Source organism: Rhipicephalus sanguineus, chromosome 9, assembly GCF_013339695.2.
Source record: "Rhipicephalus sanguineus isolate Rsan-2018 chromosome 9, BIME_Rsan_1.4, whole genome shotgun sequence".
NCBI classification, from domain to species: Eukaryota; Metazoa; Arthropoda; class Arachnida; order Ixodida; family Ixodidae; genus Rhipicephalus; species Rhipicephalus sanguineus.
The window spans coordinates 72,251,730-72,271,146 of NC_051184.2; the positions used below are offsets into that span (position 1 = coordinate 72,251,730).

The 19,417-nt window shown below is 44.7% G+C and overlaps 1 protein-coding gene across 2 annotated transcripts in view; it reads left to right on the top strand.

Moving 5' to 3' along the window:
- LOC119405310 (FGGY carbohydrate kinase domain-containing protein) overlaps positions 1–19,417 on the top strand; it is a 46,914-nt gene that overhangs the window by 15,315 nt on the left and 12,182 nt on the right. For both annotated transcript variants that reach the window (XM_037672136.2, XM_037672137.2), the window contains exons 5-9: positions 9,841–9,969; positions 12,190–12,281; positions 13,508–13,615; positions 17,404–17,468; positions 19,110–19,260. In XM_037672136.2, coding sequence (XP_037528064.1) covers positions 9,841–9,969; positions 12,190–12,281; positions 13,508–13,615; positions 17,404–17,468; positions 19,110–19,260 — 545 coding nt within the window. The remainder of the gene's footprint in view (positions 1–9,840; positions 9,970–12,189; positions 12,282–13,507; positions 13,616–17,403; positions 17,469–19,109; positions 19,261–19,417) is intronic.

Here is a 19,417-nt window from a genome sequence, read left to right on the forward strand (position 1 = left end):
GTTCTTTTGGATATGATACATTACCAAGGTCGCTATTGTTTTTTCCCAGTGTTGTCGCTGCAATATCTCTTTTGTAAAGCGCTGCCAAAAGAAGCGCTGTGCTTTGTTGCTACTTTTAAATGTCTGCGTTATATTTGATCTCTTTACACGTTCATACTTCGCTTGAATCTACTGTTCTGCCAAGGAGATTTTGAAAACAAATATATAGTTATGTGGGCGTGCCCCGAGTATACAGTAATAATAACATTTAAAGTTTAACGTCCCCAAACCACGTTATGATTATGAGAGACGCCGTGGTGGAAGGCGTCGGAAATTTCGACCACCTGGGGTTTTTCAACGTGCACCTAAACCTAAATACACTGGCCTCAAGGATTTTCGCCTACATCGAAAATTCGTCCGCCGCGGCCAGAATTCATTCCTGTGACCTTCGGGTCAGTAGTCGAGCACCATAACCACTAGGCCACTGCGGCGGGCTTTGAGTATACAGTACAAACCATTCTATTTACCGCTTAATAAAATAGTGAAATTGAGTTTGCATTATAATAATGGAAATTATTAAGAGCCATCTTATAGACGTTAGATGGGGGATTCGAGAAACATTTATACCAAATGCACTGTTTTTCTCATGAGCGTGCCAACTAGTATTTTCAGGCAATTTTGCATAGGCAAATAATTTTCTATTGTCTTACCTTAAAGGTACACTAAAGGGAAACAATGAATTGGTTTGGATTGATAAAGTGTGCTCGGAGAATTCTTGTGTAGTTTATTTCACTACCATAGGTTCATTATTGGAGGAGAAAACCAAGTTCAAAGTTTCATTTTTAAATTTCGCGCCGAACTTTGTAATTCGTGACGAAAACGATTTCAAAGAGCATTTAACGTATTTTGGCGCCACTGGCTCGACGAAATTTCCACAAACTCGTTATGTCAAGTCTCTGGCCCCCTCAGAGGACAATGTACTTCGATTTAACTGATTAGGAACTACAAAGGCCCAAGCAGGTGCCGTCAAAAATATGTGATGTCACGGCAAATGGTGCGGGAATTCCAAGGTGGCGTCGCCACCTGTATTTTCGTTTTGCGCGTTTTCTCGCTTATTAAGCGTCTTCGCGCAGAAAGCGTGGTGTTTTTGGTATCGTGGAAGACTACTTTACTAATGCGAGAAAAATTGTTTTGCTCTTTAGTGTCCCTTTAACAGGTAAGCTGACGATACTTCATCCTTAATTGGCATAGCTAATAGTGGTCCCGCCTGCATCGGGTTTCTATACTTATTCACTGCGAGTGTTTGATACAGAATCCGTTGTCTATTTTACAGATAATTTCTTTTTGTTCCCTTTTTAGGCCTCCCTGATTTTTTTTACTATTACTAGTCGCCAGATCATCGGAGCTGTAAGTGGCAATAGCGCGAATAGCGGCATTGTGCTGCGACGCTTTGTGCAACTATATTGCCATGCGCTCTTATTTATTTTGGTGTGATTCGGGTTAAACCGAAAAAAAAGAACTGTTAGCACCACTCAGCGCAAGCCGCGCCACAATGTTTCGGAAGCTTCGCAATTTTTTCCAATTGTTCTGTTAAAATTACGAGCAGGACGCGAGTAGTCTAGTTTAATCGGGAGCTTGCGCGAGCTGCAGTGATAACGCTGGAAGCTTTGATCCCGGATGTATGAAAGACGGCGCGTTCCGCCGATGATCAGATTACCGACGAATGTGATCGCCGCTATCACCGTGCAGCGTGCTTTGCTTGTACTTTCAGTTACTTAGTTTTCTCAGTAAGTTAGCTCAGTAAAGAGTTTCGTTTCTACAATTTGACTGCCGCCTTCATATTCGACACTATACCACGTGACAATACAATGCGTCTGAGACGTTTCCTGGTTGCACATGTTCTGCACTATACCACGTGACAATACAATACGTCTGAGACGTTTCCTGGTTGCACATGTTCTTTCGTTGAAGAAAAATCGTTCAAAAATTGTACGTTAGTGAGTATATTGATAACGAACGCTTTACACTAGAAGATACGTAGAATATGAACAGCCATTTCTGTTTCATGTCCTCTACGTATACACTATGCGTCATAAAAAATGTCGCTACCAGTTTTGTTGCTGCTGTGCGCCTGTCCGGGGATCCAGTATTGCGTAGCGGTGGCTTACGGACAAGGTAAATGTCCACGCCGATATTTGCACCATCGTGACAAGGCTTCTTATTGAAGTTCGTGTGATTAGATGGCAACCCGCTAGCTGGTCGGCAAGCTGAGCAGCGACTCCCATCAGTTACAAAAAAAGAAGCAAGAACCGCTGTCAGCGAAGTTGATAAAGTGGTGTCCTGTTAAGCAGCTTTAACCAACCCCAGTAAGTTATTTCGGAATCGAGCTAATGTACTTTGAGCAAGAAGGACAAAACTTTTAAGATACTAACAGACATTCATTCAAATGAAACAAGGTTGGTCACAGTTAATAAATTTCAAGCAGATATTTTTGTGCATTGGCGTTTGCTGCTACATTATATGCATGGATCTATAATAACAAATTTGCGTATGTATCGAAGTATCTTAAGATACAAGTGGCAAGTATCGTATCGGATACAGTTATTGCGGTAGTATGTTGTATCTGTATCTCAAGTACTTTTTGCCTGAGTATCTTGTATCGTATCGCTATAAATTTCAAAGTATCTTTGCCCAGCCATGTACAGTATGCATAGAATAGTATAGCAAAAGGGTGGAAAACGAAAATGAGGATGATGAGGGGTGATGCGATGGTGAGGAGCAAGGAAAGCAGGAGTGGACTGCGCAAAGCGTAACATAAGCTTGTATAGTATAGCAAGGGGGGTGGGAAAAGCAAGTGAGGGCGAGGAGGAATGATCGGAGGGAAAGGAGTAGGGGAAGGCCACCAGCTCTGTTGTTTCTTCAGTCTTTGAACCACTAGTGTGTTATCGACCCCAATTTTCTTTTCTTCTTGAAGTGGAATGCGCACCAGTGCCATATGCTTGTCTCATTCATGCAGATCCTTTCTATCATATAAGGGGCCCTTCAGCAGGCCTTGTTGTGAATTTTCATTGCAGAATGAAACATATCAGGTGCCGTCCATAGCAGAAACACTTTTTCAAATGAGCTCATTATTCGACTTCTTGGCAATGAAGTGAAAGCTACGGGGGTGGAGTGTCTGCACATGTACTGCTACGCGAAGTATAGTCTGGTTTGGCGCGCGTCTCGTAACGCCGTGGAAAGTGAAGGCTAGCGTTGCATTTCGACGCAAACGCTGCTTAGCGTATAAGGTGCGGGTAAAAGGTGCGACTTTTTCACGCACGCAAAAACGCAAGGTGACGACGTATAAAGTAAAAGAAATGCAAATATCTCGCTTGTGTGCGCTGCGTTCCATCTCAAAAAGCTACATGTAGAAAATGAAGGAGTACTTTATATATCTCACGCAGAATATATACGTGCATTGTGGCTCTGTAGCCTTCGCTTCATTGCCAAGAAAAGTTGTCCGCGGGTATAGAGTCCGTGCGAGAAAGTAAGCACGCCTAGCGTCCGCAAGGCAACACAGAGCAATTGCGGGAAATAGAGGCGCGTGATATTGCATGCCATTGGTAAGAAAGAGCGCACCAGTTGCCTCTTCGTCGTCGTCACATGCTGCTTTCGCTGAACATATATTTCGTGGCTGTTTCAGCAATCACTTTTTTCCCTTCAAAAGCAGAGTGTAATCTTAGCTTAAAGACATACGCAGCCTTCAGTTCCTGTAAGTGCTTTCTGATCAAGTTTATCGAGTGCTACAACATTTTCGGAAAATAAGGAGAAACGTATGTGAACATAGCGGGGAGTCGGACGTGGTCGCATGAAATGACGAGATCCCACTTTACGCCACCTGATTGGCTCCAATTGTCGTCGTCGACGTGAAGCTTTCTCTGTAATCTGGGACGGCTTACGGCTCTCCCGTAGTCAGAGTACGAAGTACTCAGAATCGTTGCATATTTTTTCTAAACACACGATTACCACTGTCCATCTTTTCTTCAACGAGAGGAGCGCACAACTCTCCCACAGTACAGTTCACACTAGTCTAGATCGTTCACTTGCTTGTTCTAAGCACAGACACGAATGGCGCACAATGCGTTTTCTAATGTCTCCGCTTCCGTGCGATTTCTGGAACCGCCTACCGCTTTCTCATAGTAGAGTAGGTCTTACTCAAAATCGTCAGGCCTTTGAATAGCGGAGCTGTTTAGGCTGTCGGTTACTTGTGCTCCGTCATAAAAAAATTATCGTCATTCTGAACCGGTACGCGCTCTCTTCATTCTCTTTACTGTGAAGCTGTTTAGGCTGTCGGTTACTTGTGCTCCGTCATAAAAAAATGATCGTCATCATGAACCGGCACGCGCTCTCTTCATTCTGTTTACAGTGAAGCTCTGTAGGCTGTCGGTTACTTGTGCTCCTTCATAAAAAGATTATCGTCATCGTGAACCGGTACGCGCTCTCTTCATTCTGTTTACAGTGAAGCTCTTTAGGCTGTTGGTTACTTGTGCTCCGTTATAAAAAAAATTATCGTCATCGTGAAGCGGTACGCGCTCTCTTCATTCTGTTTACAGTGAAGCTGTTTAGGCTGTCGGTTACTTGTGCTCCGTCATAAAAAAATTATCGTCATCGTGAACCGGCACGCGCTCTCTTCATTCTCTTTACAGTGAAGCTGTTTAGGCTGTAGTTAACTTGTGCTCCGTCTTAAAAAGAACTATTGTCATCGTGAAACGGCACGCGTTCTCCTCATTTTCCATAGAGTAAAGCTGTTTAGGCTGTCTGTAAGTTGCGCTCCGTCGGGCATAACTCCTCAGGTGGTTATGCGACACAGGATTTGAGCAAGCCTCTTTACCGTGTACAGCAGGTGCGAGTGTTGAATGAACACGTGAGAAAGAGAGAGAGGGAAAGAAATAGATAAAAAATAGAGAGAGACAGATAGAGGAAGAGAAAAATATAAGTAAAGCGAATAAAGACTGAAAAAGATAGGAAAACATAGCCAGAGAGAGAGAGAGAAAAGTAGAGAGAGCTCCGCTCTTCCTTAAGGCTTTGCACCATTAGTTAGAAGCTGGTATGATTTTTTTTTCAACTTAAATGAGTATTTACGTTCACTGAGGTACAAGGCGTTAGGACACTGCTACAGACCCCGGCACGCTCACCACGGTGGTCTAGTGGTTAAGGCCTTCGACTGCTGGCCCGAAGGTCGCGGTATGGAATCCCGGCTGCGGAGGGCGTATTTTCGATGGAAACAAAAATGCTTGAGGCTTGTGTACTTGGATTTAGGTGTCGTTAAAGAACCCATGGTGGTCAAAATTTCCGGTGCCCTCCACTACGGCGTTCCTCATAATCGTATCGTGGTTTCGGGGAGTTAAACGCTAACAATTATTATTGTAAAGGTCCAGGCACATCGTTGCAGATGGACCCTAATGTTGGAGCAGAGATCGATGCTTCCCAGTATTTGTTCCAACTTTAGATTTCTGAGCTACAAAGAGCCAGTCACCTTGTTCAAAGGTGTGTAGCGACAACACGGCATGGGTTGCTTGTAAGAAAGCGCTGTATTGTGAAGAAGCCTACAGACTGCCTCGGCTTGGTGTATAAGGCGGCAGACAAGGAAGGCTTTCAAAACGAGTAACGAACGCTTTAATCGCCAAAGTCTCGCAAGCTGGAAATATCACGAACCGCGTGATACTTGCGCACCTCTCGGTTATTACGCTAAGTTGTTTGGCGGTTTCTTCACCAGCTTTCTTGAAGATTCCGGGAGTTCCAGTATCGCAGCGTGTTTGCGTAAGGGACAACTCATCGCGGAACACTTGGAACTCGTCCACGTTTCCCAACAGCAGGTTGTATGCGCGTGAGCCTCTGCCAACTCGGGGGGAATGCATGTCTGCTTGCTCAGCTGGCACATGTTTTTCCCGTGAGCAGAAGGCGTGATGCTGAATTCTACTGTCAAAGTGACAGAGGACATACAATGCTGCATCCCAAGAACAATATGAGCATACCAACAAGTGTGTTCGTAGACTTATGTATTAAATGCGAAGCATTTCTTAGCGAACCTTTTTCACTTTGGGCGTTTCTATCTATCTATCTATCTATCTATCTATCTATCTATCTATCTATCTATCTATCTATCTATCTATCTATCTATCTATCTATCTATCTATCTATCTATCTATCTATCTATCTATCTATCTATCTATCTATCTATCTATCTAGCCGCCTACGTCTGGGTGCTCTCATGATCGCCTCCTTAACTTGGTGTAGACCAAACTTTGCATGGGAGGGTAAGAGGACTTGACGAATATGACTGTCGGGTCATGACATTGATAACGCGACAATCCTGTCGCGTACGTCGTCAAACCCTTTCCACTGGACACGTGTAGCACATACCCGTTTACCACGGGCCGCGGTTTACGGGTATGCGCCACAGGTGATTGACACTTTATATCAACCCAGGAACGGCGAGAACAGACATTGGTAGCTTAAATGCGAGAGCGTTAAGAAAAATCAACATTGGCAGCGTTGACCGGACGAATGGAAAGTATGAAAATTAGAATCCCAGCAGGAATCGAACCCAAGCATTCTGCGTGCAGTCAGGTATTCTACCACTGAGCCACCCCAGGTCTATAAACTGGTTTTGAAAAACAGCCTACGCGGGCGTAATATCGATGCAACGTCAATTGTGGTTGTGGTGCTTGCTATCTAATTTTACAGAAAAGCAATAAACACTACACGATACTCCTACGATACCGGCACCATATCAGATTAACGTCTGTGGCTCCAGTGTTGGCTCCGCTTTTGTAGCAGTATAATATACATTACATTTGTATTCCTATGATTCAGCAAGCTATATTGAAGCATTGCTCGACCCCGGAGGAATACATGAATGAAAGTTACGTATGATATCCACATCACCGCACCGCAAAGTGCACTTAGTCCGCAAGAATGACGCAGTGTCCTCTTCATTTCTTACGAGGCTTGGCGATGGCCTCATGCTGACCAAGGATGATGCCAGATTGATTGTCAGCCGCTTTGTAGACTAGACTACGTAGGCCACATACGCCCAGGTTGTCTACGAATACGACAAGCGCCATCCACTGATGTTGGTCTACGTAGCACTATCCTGGCCTACCAGCCTCGACGGCCTATACCTCACCTACGCGAAGGGTGACTTCGGTTTCCCAGATGTCGCCGGCTCTGTCGACAAACAATTTCTCGACAAAAAATGACCGAGGCATCCACGAATTCCAACAGCTGTACTATACCTCATACTTCACTACACATGGACCCCTGGTCACCGCGATCACCACCGGATCCTATAACAAGTATAACAAGGTGCTCACTGATCACGGAGATGATGACCTCGTTCAAGAACTGTCAAGAACTTCTTCCACACATGCACACGGGTTCGTGAAACGTGCGTGCGTTCACCATCATAAGGGACAAGTATAAGTACTACATATCAGCTTACCGCTTCTGGTGTTCGTAATACCCACGTTGCCGTTGGCAGCGTCACCCAACCGTAAAAAACTGGTTATATAACACATATGCTGCTCTTGAACATATATATGTGCGTATCAAATTTATACAGATCTTTAGCGTCATTTTGTAACGTGTCGTTCAGTAAAAAAACTTACGCCACAGTCACCTTCCCGCCGCATGCTTCGCATAACTCCGACTCCCACGGTACGTGGTATCTGCCGAATTTTTTTATTTACTTAATTTCTTACGCTTATCTTTGAGACAGCGCTCGCCCCGCCACGGTGGTCTAGTGGTTATGGCACTCGACTGCTGACCCGACGGTCGCGGGATCGAATCCCGGCCGCGGCGGCTGCATTTTCGACGGAGGCGAAAATGTTTGAGGCCCGTGTACTTAGATTTAGGTGCACGTTAAAGAACCCCAGGTGGTCGAAATTTCCGGAGCCCTCCGCTACGGCGTCTCTCATAACCATATTGTGGTTTTGGTACGTTAAACCCTAGATATTATTATTATTGAGACAGCGCTGTACGATGGGTGGTGGTACCAGAACTTCAAGTTTTTTTTTTTTCTCTTTTTACTTCAATGCTCAGACTCTCTAAACGAGTGTTCTCAACGTTCATCTGGATTGTATTTAACGTATTGATTTTTTGTGCATTCTCTCGCAACTATGAATCCTTGACGTGTCTGTTACTGCATATTGCAACATTCGTGTTTGTATACGTTGTGCATATTTGTAAATGGCCCCATGACTACCCTTCTGCTAAGGGGCCATACAGTGTTTGCACAAGTTTTCAACTTATCTGCTCATGGAAATAGACTTCAAACTTAAAAGTATATGAGCGATCCCACCCGGTGAAGGTGAATGACCGGCGAAGCTGTCTAGCACACGACACAACGGCCACGCAGAATTTTGAAAAAAAAAAAATACACATTTCCTTGTTTTAACGATTGCGGCGGTCATCGCCATGAAAGGTGGGCACGCACGCATACAGACACACACACATTTATTCTTGATCGGTGTTCATTAGTTGTCTTGATCGGCGCGTTGCTCTTCTGTAGTGCGCACTGCACGTGGCATCCGCATTAACCCTTTTTCAGGCGCGAAAAATCTAGCGATGTTGTCTGCTCTGCTTTTTCCCAAACGAATTGTAATATCTGTGGGAACCCCTCAAACAATTATTATTCCTTGCAAAAGAATGTTATCTGAAAAACGAGTGAGACAACACCTGCCCCACAGACCACTGGAGGCCATGAGCCAAGGTGGGACACACGCTCTCCCTCTGCGCATGTAGGGCTTCAGCTTGTCAGTCTGCGACATGATTGTAGTTGCACATGAAGGGACTGAAAGCATTCAACGCGCAAAGAGGCACTTGCCAGGCTCTACAAATAAGCTTTATGCGTTTTTCCTGCGAAGGTTTCGAGCACCATCAGCACCTTTTGCGCGTAGTCGTGATGCATGCGGTAAACTCCTTGCCCTCGTGCGACACGTTCGTGCAACATAACTCGTGCAACACGCTCTGGCAAATTCTTTAGTGTTTCACTGATCTATGGAAGCATAAATTATGAATGAGAAATTGCTAAATTGAATGAGAAATAGGTAAATTGAAGAGAAACCTCTTTTAAGGAAAGAAGCGAAATTCAGTATGGAAACGCCAGTTTTTCGAACAACGGCGCAAACAACCAAGACAAAGACTAAAGCAACAAGCACGAACAAGGCGCTTTTTCCACGCTCGCTCCGAATAGCCGGTAATTGGGGCTTGAATTGAAGCCTGTAGTTTAGACAATTACGTTATATGAAAGATACCACTTAAGAAACAAATACCCAATGGTAGTGCTGACCCTCTGCTCCGTGTTCTGGCTCTTCGAGGAGCTATCATTCCCCTTGTTCACATTTCCAATAAATGAGGCGTTTCTTGGGTTCATAGTTGCAAGGGTTTACTACCCTACGCTTGTTTAATTATTGTGATTTTGCAGATTTTGAGGCCGAGTAAGATGCTCGGCTGCGTGCTCCCGCATAAATGAATACTTTACCTGTATTGCGTTGTGATTACAGGAGTCCTTCAAAGCTTTTATCGAGACATTCTGTGCAGTGAACGGTGTCTTTGTGCCCAGTGGAATCGACCTGTCGGTGTATCGATAAAAACAATACGCCTTAACCCCTCAAAGCAACACGGTCATTACTGGATGCATTACTATTTTTCTTTGGACCACCTGGGTTTCTCTAGCGAGCGCCCAGTTTTTGGTACAGGAAATAGCAGGATTAGATTCAACAACACCGGGTAAATGTAAGAAATATAGTGACTGAGCCACCGTTGTCGCTGTGCAGTTTTACTGCGCAGATTTTTAAGGAATCGCTTTGACTGTCGCAGGACAGGAGTTCTGGCCTCCGGGTGCCCCTTGTGGCCGTGGCCTCAGTATGGAAGCCGGCTTGCAGCTGGGCCTGAAGAAAGGCACACCCGTCGCCACTTCTATCATAGATGCGCACGCCGGAGGCCTTGGTGCGTATTAATTCAAGGTATTTTCTCTAGCGCAAAACGAGTAAGCCATGTAAACAAGACCTGTACAAAAGTACTGTAGCAATTGTGAATGTCTTCCATACTCCACAAGAAAATATATTTGCACGCAAGGTATTCACCCAGCTGTGCGTCGCCTAACCTATCCATTCATCGCTTCTGTTTATTTCTTGGATGTGTAATCGGTACGATAGAAGTTAGCCTCTTTTTTTCACCTGTACTTGCAACATTGTATCCTGTATGTGCATGATGTGCCTCACTAGTTTCCTTGGGAGCATCGACTATGCCATGGAATTTGTAACACCTCGCCTCATGCCCTGCCATTGCCCGCCGGTGGACCACGACAAGCCAGAGAGGCTGTTTGCCCGTGGGCGTCAGTATTATTGTGTTGGCGCGAACTGCTGGGGTTTCGCATGCATGCATGCTCAGCGGCAATGATGGGGTTTCTGCAATTCTAATTCTAGGGTTTCTACAATTCGATTCAATATTCTATTTATCTTTCCGAGCAAGAACTGAGCAGTTGCAAAATGCTACTAAACACAGAGAAGCTTGATGACTGATTCTTCGTTATGACGACAACCGAGATTGCATAACAAAAAGAAACTGAGTACCTAAGACAAGATTGCAAGGTTGTTGAAGTTTCTTTTACGCAGACTTAGGAAGAAAAAAAAAGCTTTGTGCCCAACAAACAATTTTTGTGGAAGTAAATGAATTATATCGCAATTAAGAAACACATCGGTGTGATTTGGTTCTTTCTCGCGGGGGAACCAAGGAAGGTTGGAGTTGGTGAAATCAAAACACACACAAAAAACTAAGTGAAATCTTATGTGTTTTTCTGGCGCAGTATGCGCAATGGAATAAAGGTAAACACAGTGTCGCATATAAATAGAGGTTTCCATTAGGCAGAGCTCTTCTTTGACCACTGGCAGAATTTAGAAAACCGAAAAACGAAATGCTGTCTCTTCTTTTTTTAAATATTGGTCGAAAGTTCGAAGCTTTTAAAAATACCAGGCAGCAAGAAAAAGCTTTGTTAGAAGCAATAACTTTTCATGTAGAATGATTATAAAAAAGAGAAAATTCAAGTCAACAAATATATGTTTAGTTGTAAGGGATGCAAATGATAGTGCTGTAATTATTTTACTGCCATTTTTACTGTCAGTGGCTACCCGCCATGGTGGTCTTGTGGTTATGGGGCTCGACTGCTGACCCGAAGGTCCCGACATCGAATGCCAGCCGCGGCGGCCGCATTTCACTGAAGGCAAAATGCTAGAGGCCTGTAATACTTAGATGCACGTTAAAGAACACCAGATCGTCAAAATTTCCAGAGCCCTCCACTACGGCGTCCCTCATAATCATAGATTGGTTTTGGGACGCAAAACCCTAACAATTATACTATTACCTCCCAGTAGCTCGTACAAAGCAATTTTATTATTGTTAGCAGCACAGCAAACTCCTTTCTGAGCTACGTGTGAACAAGTAGTCTTGCGCACTATTTAAATAGACACGTCGAGGATAGCATATGTCATGAACTTACTCATCGTAACTTTTCAGCGGCGTCGCCATCTATGAGTGAAATGTATTTACACATTTCTTAAACTGGCCACGCATTTTATTCTCTGAATTTCATAGATTCTCTACGAGTAATGCCTTGACTTACAGCTTTCAATATTTTTCTCGGTACCTGCGCATAGAAGTTCTCCAAACACGTCGAAAGTAGAAGGAAGCAGATAATTCACAGGGTGAATGAACTTACTGGCACTTTTTCTTTCACATGTACCACTTCTTGTGATAAAAAGATTGATAAGTACTCTGTAGATAATTTATTGACTGTAAGTATTGTTACAAGAGTGTAATACCACCGAGAACATTGAACGTGTCAGGCAACAAAACTACAAGAACTTCGACTGACAAATACTCGCCTACGTGTCCTTCTCCTCGTCTGGTCTGTTGTTTTCGCCGGAGCTGTTTTACGGCGAATATGAACCAACTAGCCCAAGTGTACATCTTGACAAGACGAATACTCGTTATCATTCATTTTGGGCGAAGAGGCAACGAAAGAACGCAGACGAAGCTGAATAAATGCAGCACTAGTGGTAACACACCGGCCTTCGTTCATGTTGTTTGCACGCCTTTTCTACCTAGATGAATACATGCCCGATAGCCCAAACGCCCGCTTTCGTGCCTAAATTCTTATCTCGCCCGTAGGTTTGCTTGGCTGCGAAGCTGAAGGGGAATTCTGCAAGTCATTCTCTCGCCGCCTGGCCATCATTGCCGGAACATCCACTTGCCATATGCTGGTGAGGGATTCGCACTCTGGAGTCCAATGCGCATGCTCCGCTGCCCGTCTGCTGTGGCTCCTAAGAGCTAGCGCCAGCTCAACATGCTTCAGAAAGATTTAAAAAAGACTTTACTGCCACAAAGTAGGCTTCGTTCACTTTTGTGCGTAACTCTCGAAAGCTTTACCTTGAACTTGCAGCAACGCCGCAAGATCAGCCTCGGGAGTCATTTCGACTACTTGAATTAATCTTCGCTTATTATTTTTCGATACTGCTCATATTTTCTGCGTCCCATTGACTGTGTAGTGTTGCTCGTCGTAGTGTTTATTCTGAACCTTAATTTGATCAAAAGGCTCCTGCCACATTTTTTCAACAGCCACCTGTAGCACGTACTGGAGTGTGCGGTCTAAAATACGGAGATGAACGCCATAATAATTATAAAAATTGTTGCACGTGAGCGGAAGATATTTCTGTTCAAAGTTCAAAACCCCAGCAAACTATGAGAGAAAGTGCAGTATTTCGCATTTTATTCTAACAGTGAAGTCTCTGGCTGCTTTCAGTCACCGTGTGCCTCTTATAGAGCTATACCGGAAGTCTCGCCCAATGGTGGCCTTTACAAAATATTGCACAGCGCAGCTAGAGTCGCGTTGCAATACTTCTTCAAGATATTATATTTAAAAACAAAAATCTTGTATGCGACAACGTATAAAGAATGATTTTTTTTATATATTATTTAGCGCACAATAGCCTGGCCTAGATTTAATTATGCAAATGTTACATGCGACTTCCCGTATCAAGCCAAGCAGAACGCCCAGCCATTTGAGTCACTTCGAAGTTGGAGCAAAACATGGTTTTAGTGTTCAAATAAAATTATAAGTACCTTGCTTTTGGCATTCCCGTTCTTTCAACACCTTCTTGCTATCCTCTGCGTGATCATCAATGTAAAGAATTACAGCTGTCTGAACGGGTCTCTTGGCACTCTCAAGATGTCTGTGACATCTGTTCGCATGGAGACCACGGACTCGATATTGACATAAACTTGACCTGACTTGAAGGCTAAGTTAGGGCAGATACAGAAAATGCACATTCTCATTTGTAAAGGCGCTTCTCTGGCGTAAGTTTTTGGTATAGTATTCCATTTCTTGTGCTGACGCAGTAAGTTTTTATTTATGATGTCATCTATAATTACAGCTCCTTGCGTATGCACGTACAGGCGTTTTTGGCAGACTCGACACACGTGTGTGCAGGCGAACGAGAACTGTATCTTCACTCCAGGCGTGTGGGGCCCCTACTTCTCGGCCATGGTTCCAGGCATGTGGCTGAGCGAAGCCGGGCAGAGCGCTGCCGGAGCATTGGTTAGTGTCAAGTGCTCTTTGTCTGCGTCCTTCTCGGGCGACAACTAACGCACAATATTGACTTGCAGCAACAGCCACTGGCATCGGGCTATTATGTATGTTCTGGGGTATCGCGATACACTTAAAAGGAGGACCCCACGTCAAGCTGAAATGAACGCATTTTGTTTCCATCTACAGTTAAGGAGGGCCGTCGCTTAATTAGAACTTCGGATAGCTGCTGTCAGCCGTGCATATTGACCAAGGTATGCACAGTCGGGCACATTGAGCAAGGTATGCTGACCGCCGTGCAAATTAAGCAGATTTTATTTAACTGCTCTATTAATGCACAAGTATAATGCGGCCGTTGCATACCTCATATATTTGAATCAGCCAGGAGAACAAGGGAAACCATAAGTCATGAATGAATAATCCCATAAGTCAAGTAAAACTTAGCACCATTTAAGTGCTTGTTTCGATTGAAGAATGAAAATAATGAAAATGGAAATTGGAAATGAAATCAAGCACACGTTGCCATGGCTGCGGGTATTTCAATTTCAGGAGGACCTTGTGTAATCTGACACGCGAAAATCGCCATGCTTGCACTTATATTGGCGACCATAGAATGACAGCTCGAGTTGCTGTGTAATGCTTCCGGGTTACGTTCCTACCTTGACGTGACACGTAGACGATGATAAAAATCTTCAAGCTGGCACTTATCATATCCCGAAGCTCGAGTAAAGGCTGCATAACGGCGGACCTAGTGTGACCGCCAGAGAAACGTGCAATCTACATTGGCGAAATTTCGATCACAATGTCGAAAACCATCTTTCAGGCATTACGAAACAAAGCAATGAATGGTCCTCAGCATACCATATTGAGACATTCTGTAATTTCATTTCCATGTACGACGTCTTTCATTAGGCACCACTTCCGGAAAAAAGAAAGACTTGGGGGTCGCTTGAACTTCGCCGTCAAGAGTCGAACGCGATAGCGTAATCGCGTCCCGTGCGCACCGCCTTCAACCGTGCCGCGTAACAATGGCTGTTTCAAACTATCCTAGGATGCCTCCTGGATGTGAAGTTCCTAAGTGCCCACTAAGCCATAACTCTTCCTTTTGAAAAACGGCGAAGAAGCCACTACGCGTCCGTAAGGTGCAAGGCGCACCAGCGCAGCCGCACACTTTGTCATAGCGCGCAGCTTTAAACCACCCACTCGTTGCGAAAATCATGTTTTGACCTCTGGTATGATTCTGCGTTTCTGCCACGCATTATTAAATACGTTAAGGAGACTCCACCCTCTACATGACATTCTTTTAGGGTGTTTTTACGAAGCAGTTTCAAGCACTGGCGTGGCTCCGTGGTACAACACCTGCTTGCCGCGCAGAAGGCCTGGGTTCGTTTCTCACCCGGACTGAATGCTTTTATTATTAAATGCGAAGCATTTCTTAGCGAACCTCAGGCACTTTGGCCGTATCTATCTATCTATCTATCTATCTATCTATCTATCTATCTATCTATCTATCTATCTATCTATCTATCTATCTATCTATCTATCTATCTATCTATCTATCTATCTATCTATCTATCTATCTATCTATCTATCTATCTATCTATCTATCTATCTATCTATCTAGCCGCCTACGTCTGGGCGCTCTCCTGGTCGCCTGAATAACTTGTAATACACCAAAATTGGCATGGCAGGGGATCAGTGTATGACGAACACGATTCACTCGTCATGACATGAATAACGCACAATACCTGTCGCGTACGTCATGAAACCCTTTCTTTCAGTCACGTGTGGCACATACCCGTAAACCAGAGTTAATGTTATGCGGGTATGTGCCACAGCTGATACAGAGCCTCAACCAACACAGTAATCGCGAATGCACACACATCGGCACGCCAGGAAAGTGATAATAATAATATTTGTCGGGGTTTTATGACCGAAAACCACGCTATGTAATGAGACACGCCGTAGCGAAGGGCTCCGGGAATTTTGAACATCGGGTATTCTTTAACGTGTACCGAGATCGCACAGAACACGGGCATCTAGCATTTTGCCTCCATCGAAATGCGACCGCCGTGGCCGGAATCGAACCCGTGACATTCGGGTCAGTAGGCGAGCAGCTTAACCGCTAAACCACCGCGGCGGACGCAAGTAAAGTTAGGAAACAAAAGACAGAACACCCCTGAAAAACGCTCAACTGCCATCCACTCATCCACCTGGTCCGCAACGTGGACCACGTAGATTACGCAAAAACCGGCGTCAATGCTTCCTACAATAAATCTGCTGAGAGAACCAGGCCTCTCATCCTAACCGGTGACTTCAACATTGGTTTATGAAGACCCAACAACGCTTGGTCCTTATACTGCGTGAAAGACGGATTGGATGTGGCGAGGGCATCAAAAGACCTCGCGTCCACGTCCACGACAGGAGGTATAATAGATCATTTCATCGTAAGAGGCTTTCCATCAGCTGCACAATACCTCGCACTTCACTACACTTGGACTCCTCATAACCACGATCACGAACGAATCCGATAAACAAGTCCGGTCCAGCTGCTGGTGATCACTGATCACGGTGATGATGACCTTGTTCAAGAACTGTCAAGAACCCCTTCTACACATACGCACGCGTTTGTGAAACGTGCGTGTGTTCTCTGTCACAACGTACAAGTATAAGCATATATCTGTAATTGTGACTGTAACGCACGTGCAGTGCGCCTGCGCGTGCCACTGGGCTGTACATATATCTAAGGAGACTATCCTGAATGAAGCTTAGTGGCGAGTAACGCCTGTCTTGTGCATCTGTGTTTCTTCTCTGTCCTGTTCGAATTCGCACTATCCAGCATTGAAGAATATAAGCACTACATATCAGCTTACCGAGTCTGGTGTTGGTAACACCCATGTTGCTGTTGCCATCGTTACGCAACTGTAAAGAACTGGTTATATAATAGATATGCGACTCTTCAACATATGAGTGTGCATATACCACTTCCATAGCGTCATTCTGTAACGTTTCGCTCAATGTGAAAAATTACGCCACACCTCGCGCATGCTTCGCATCATCGATTCCCACGGTACGTGGGATCTGCCAAATTTTTATTTATCTGCGTCTATCTCGAATTTTAGCTCACGGACAAAACTGCTTTTTTGCTCACAACCAACGACGCCGATGCCGACGATCACAGAGTTTCCTACAATACTTACTAGAGGGAACTCTGGCGCTAGTGTCTATGGGAGCTGCCACACATGACGCTTCAGCCAGCATGGGAATGATGGGTAGTACACAAATTTGTCTAAACTTCGTACTTTAGGCTCCGTTTGGCGCCGCGTCGGCTGCATCCGCTTTGTCGCAAAACGAATTTCAGCAAAAGTCAGCAGTTTCACTTCGCCACTTTAGCTTGTTTAGGCTCAGCGATTCAAATCTGGTCACGAAGTTCACAACGATCCATTCTTTTATCCGAAAGAAAACCAAAACATAGCAATAAACAAAGCCACAAGTACGTTTGAAGCCGCAAGCACGAAGACTAGGCAAATTTGTGTACTACCCATCACTCCCATGGTAGCTGAACGATCGCAGCGCCAGAGTCCCCTCTAGTGAATTTTAGGAAACTCTATGCCGACGATGACACCGGAATTTCTGCGAAACGAGCGTTTCAACGCTATCGCGTTAAAAAGTGCGAGTGCTGAAGGCACAAATAGACGGCTAGCGTTGGTTCTTTACTGTTGCATTTGCACTTCATTCACTACCATCTTGTTAACCTCCCCACCTTCCTCTTCTATTTCTCTCTCTATTATTCACTACAGGTAGACCATGTGATTTCGACGCACCCTGCATACCCGCTGGTACAGGCGAAAACGAAGCCAGGCCGGTAAGTGTGTTCCGCTGGTGTGAGTGAGACCAACGTGTTCCTGTCTTAAGCAATAGAGCGAGAGAGATAACAATCTTTAATGAAATTCCCGGGGATGTTAGCCTGGTTTATCGCCTGGCTTGCTACTCCAGGTGTCGGGTGGTGACTATGATATACACAGTGATGACATATACACAAAAATAATACGTACACCCACAAACACACACATTTATATATACAAAAGAGTCATTTATAAAGTTTCGTTAATTTCAGTGGTTCTCAAAAACACCAACAGAGCTTTAGGGTTGCGCATCGCACAAGGACTGTCTTGCCACGGGCCGAGAAGGTGTTAACCCTTTCAGCCCTGGATTTTTTTATTTTGGTCTGAGACCTTTTTTGTGTGTGTGTTTCTAGGACCTCAGAAGAATAGTTAGGACCTCAGAAGACCAATATCGAGAAATTGAATCAGTGGTGCAAGTATTTATGGGTTAATTAACATGGAGTAATTGAGCCAGCGGTGCCAGTATGTATGGATTAATTAACAGTCAGATTAGGTCATCAGGGCTCAGTGGTTGTGAAATGAGAAAAATGGCTTCTTTTTTCCTGCTATTCACTAGGGTACACAACATGTGAACCATCGTCTTATTTTTCATTGTGATACTCCTTGAAACAGCTTTTGTACGACGTCTGGAAAATGGCGCTTACCCGCCTCTGCGTCACCCATGATTTCGGTCAAGCTTCTTCTTTATGGGCTTCCAGCTCCGCAAACATTTCCGAGATGCCAGGGGAAATGTGTGGTTGTGTCAACTGGCATCGCCAGGGCCGAAAGGGTTAATGCTTACTGGAGTCGCCTAGTTGTCTCAAATGCTGGAAGCCCTCACAGTAATGCGTCGATCATGCATTTGATCAAACCAGAACACAATATTATACGACTATGAAGACTTGTTTCAGAGTAACAGATGAGGATTTCATCTAGAAAGCTTCGCTGCGGTTGTTCCCTTTTGTATAGTCATGCATCCCAAACAGATGCCAGTGTGGTGCCAGCACTCCCGCTGTGATTTTTAAGCGAAGCTTTTATGCCTCAACAATCGGCATTTTATGTCTGACCGCGAAAAATAAAAAAAAAACAGAAAAAAGAAACTCCGGTGCCCGCGAGTGTACAGAAATACGGGTGTGCACCAATACGACCCTCAAAGCTTCGCCGGTCACAGGCGTATCTGTACGAGCCGTCTTCCAATATGTGACGCTCTCTCGATCGTGGGTTTTTCGCTGATCAACTGCTTCTGATATGAAAATCAGATCTTTTATCGGCGTGATATGTCATTCCACATTTCAATGTTGCCTGGATATGAACGCATGACCGCCGTTGTTGCCTGTAGTAACTGAAGTGTCTCGCTTCTGAGCACGTGGATGAAGGCCTCATCCTGAGCATGGAAGAAGGAAAAAGTTAGGAAGGATCATTGCGCAATGCGAAAGAAAAAAAAGAAAGAGAATACGTCAGGCACGGAAATTTCTGCGGCCTTTCTCTTCTGAAACTCATCGTCCCCCTCCTCCTTCTTCGACGTAGGGTAGTCAACCAGGCTCAGCCTTCGTTAACATACCTGCCTCTCTTTTGTCCATCTTCTCCCTTGAGACTTTTTTATCATTTTTTTTCTCACTCAGGAGGCCAGAGGACACACTGAACGCTATGCTGCTGACCATGTGCGAGCAACGTGGCCTCGATTCCCCGTCGCAGCTTGTGGCTGACCTGCACGTGTGGCCCGACTTCCATGGGAACAGGTCGCCGGTCGCGGATCCGAATCTACGAGGCATGGTTTGTACACAAAGCTCCTTCCTATTAATAGTACATACACAGCGGCACGTTCTGCCTTAAACATGTGCTGATGTCGCGCAGTGGCATCAAAGTTTCTTGAACGCTGCTGGAATGTCCATAGTTAAAATGGAGCGATATACACACGGACAGGTAAGGA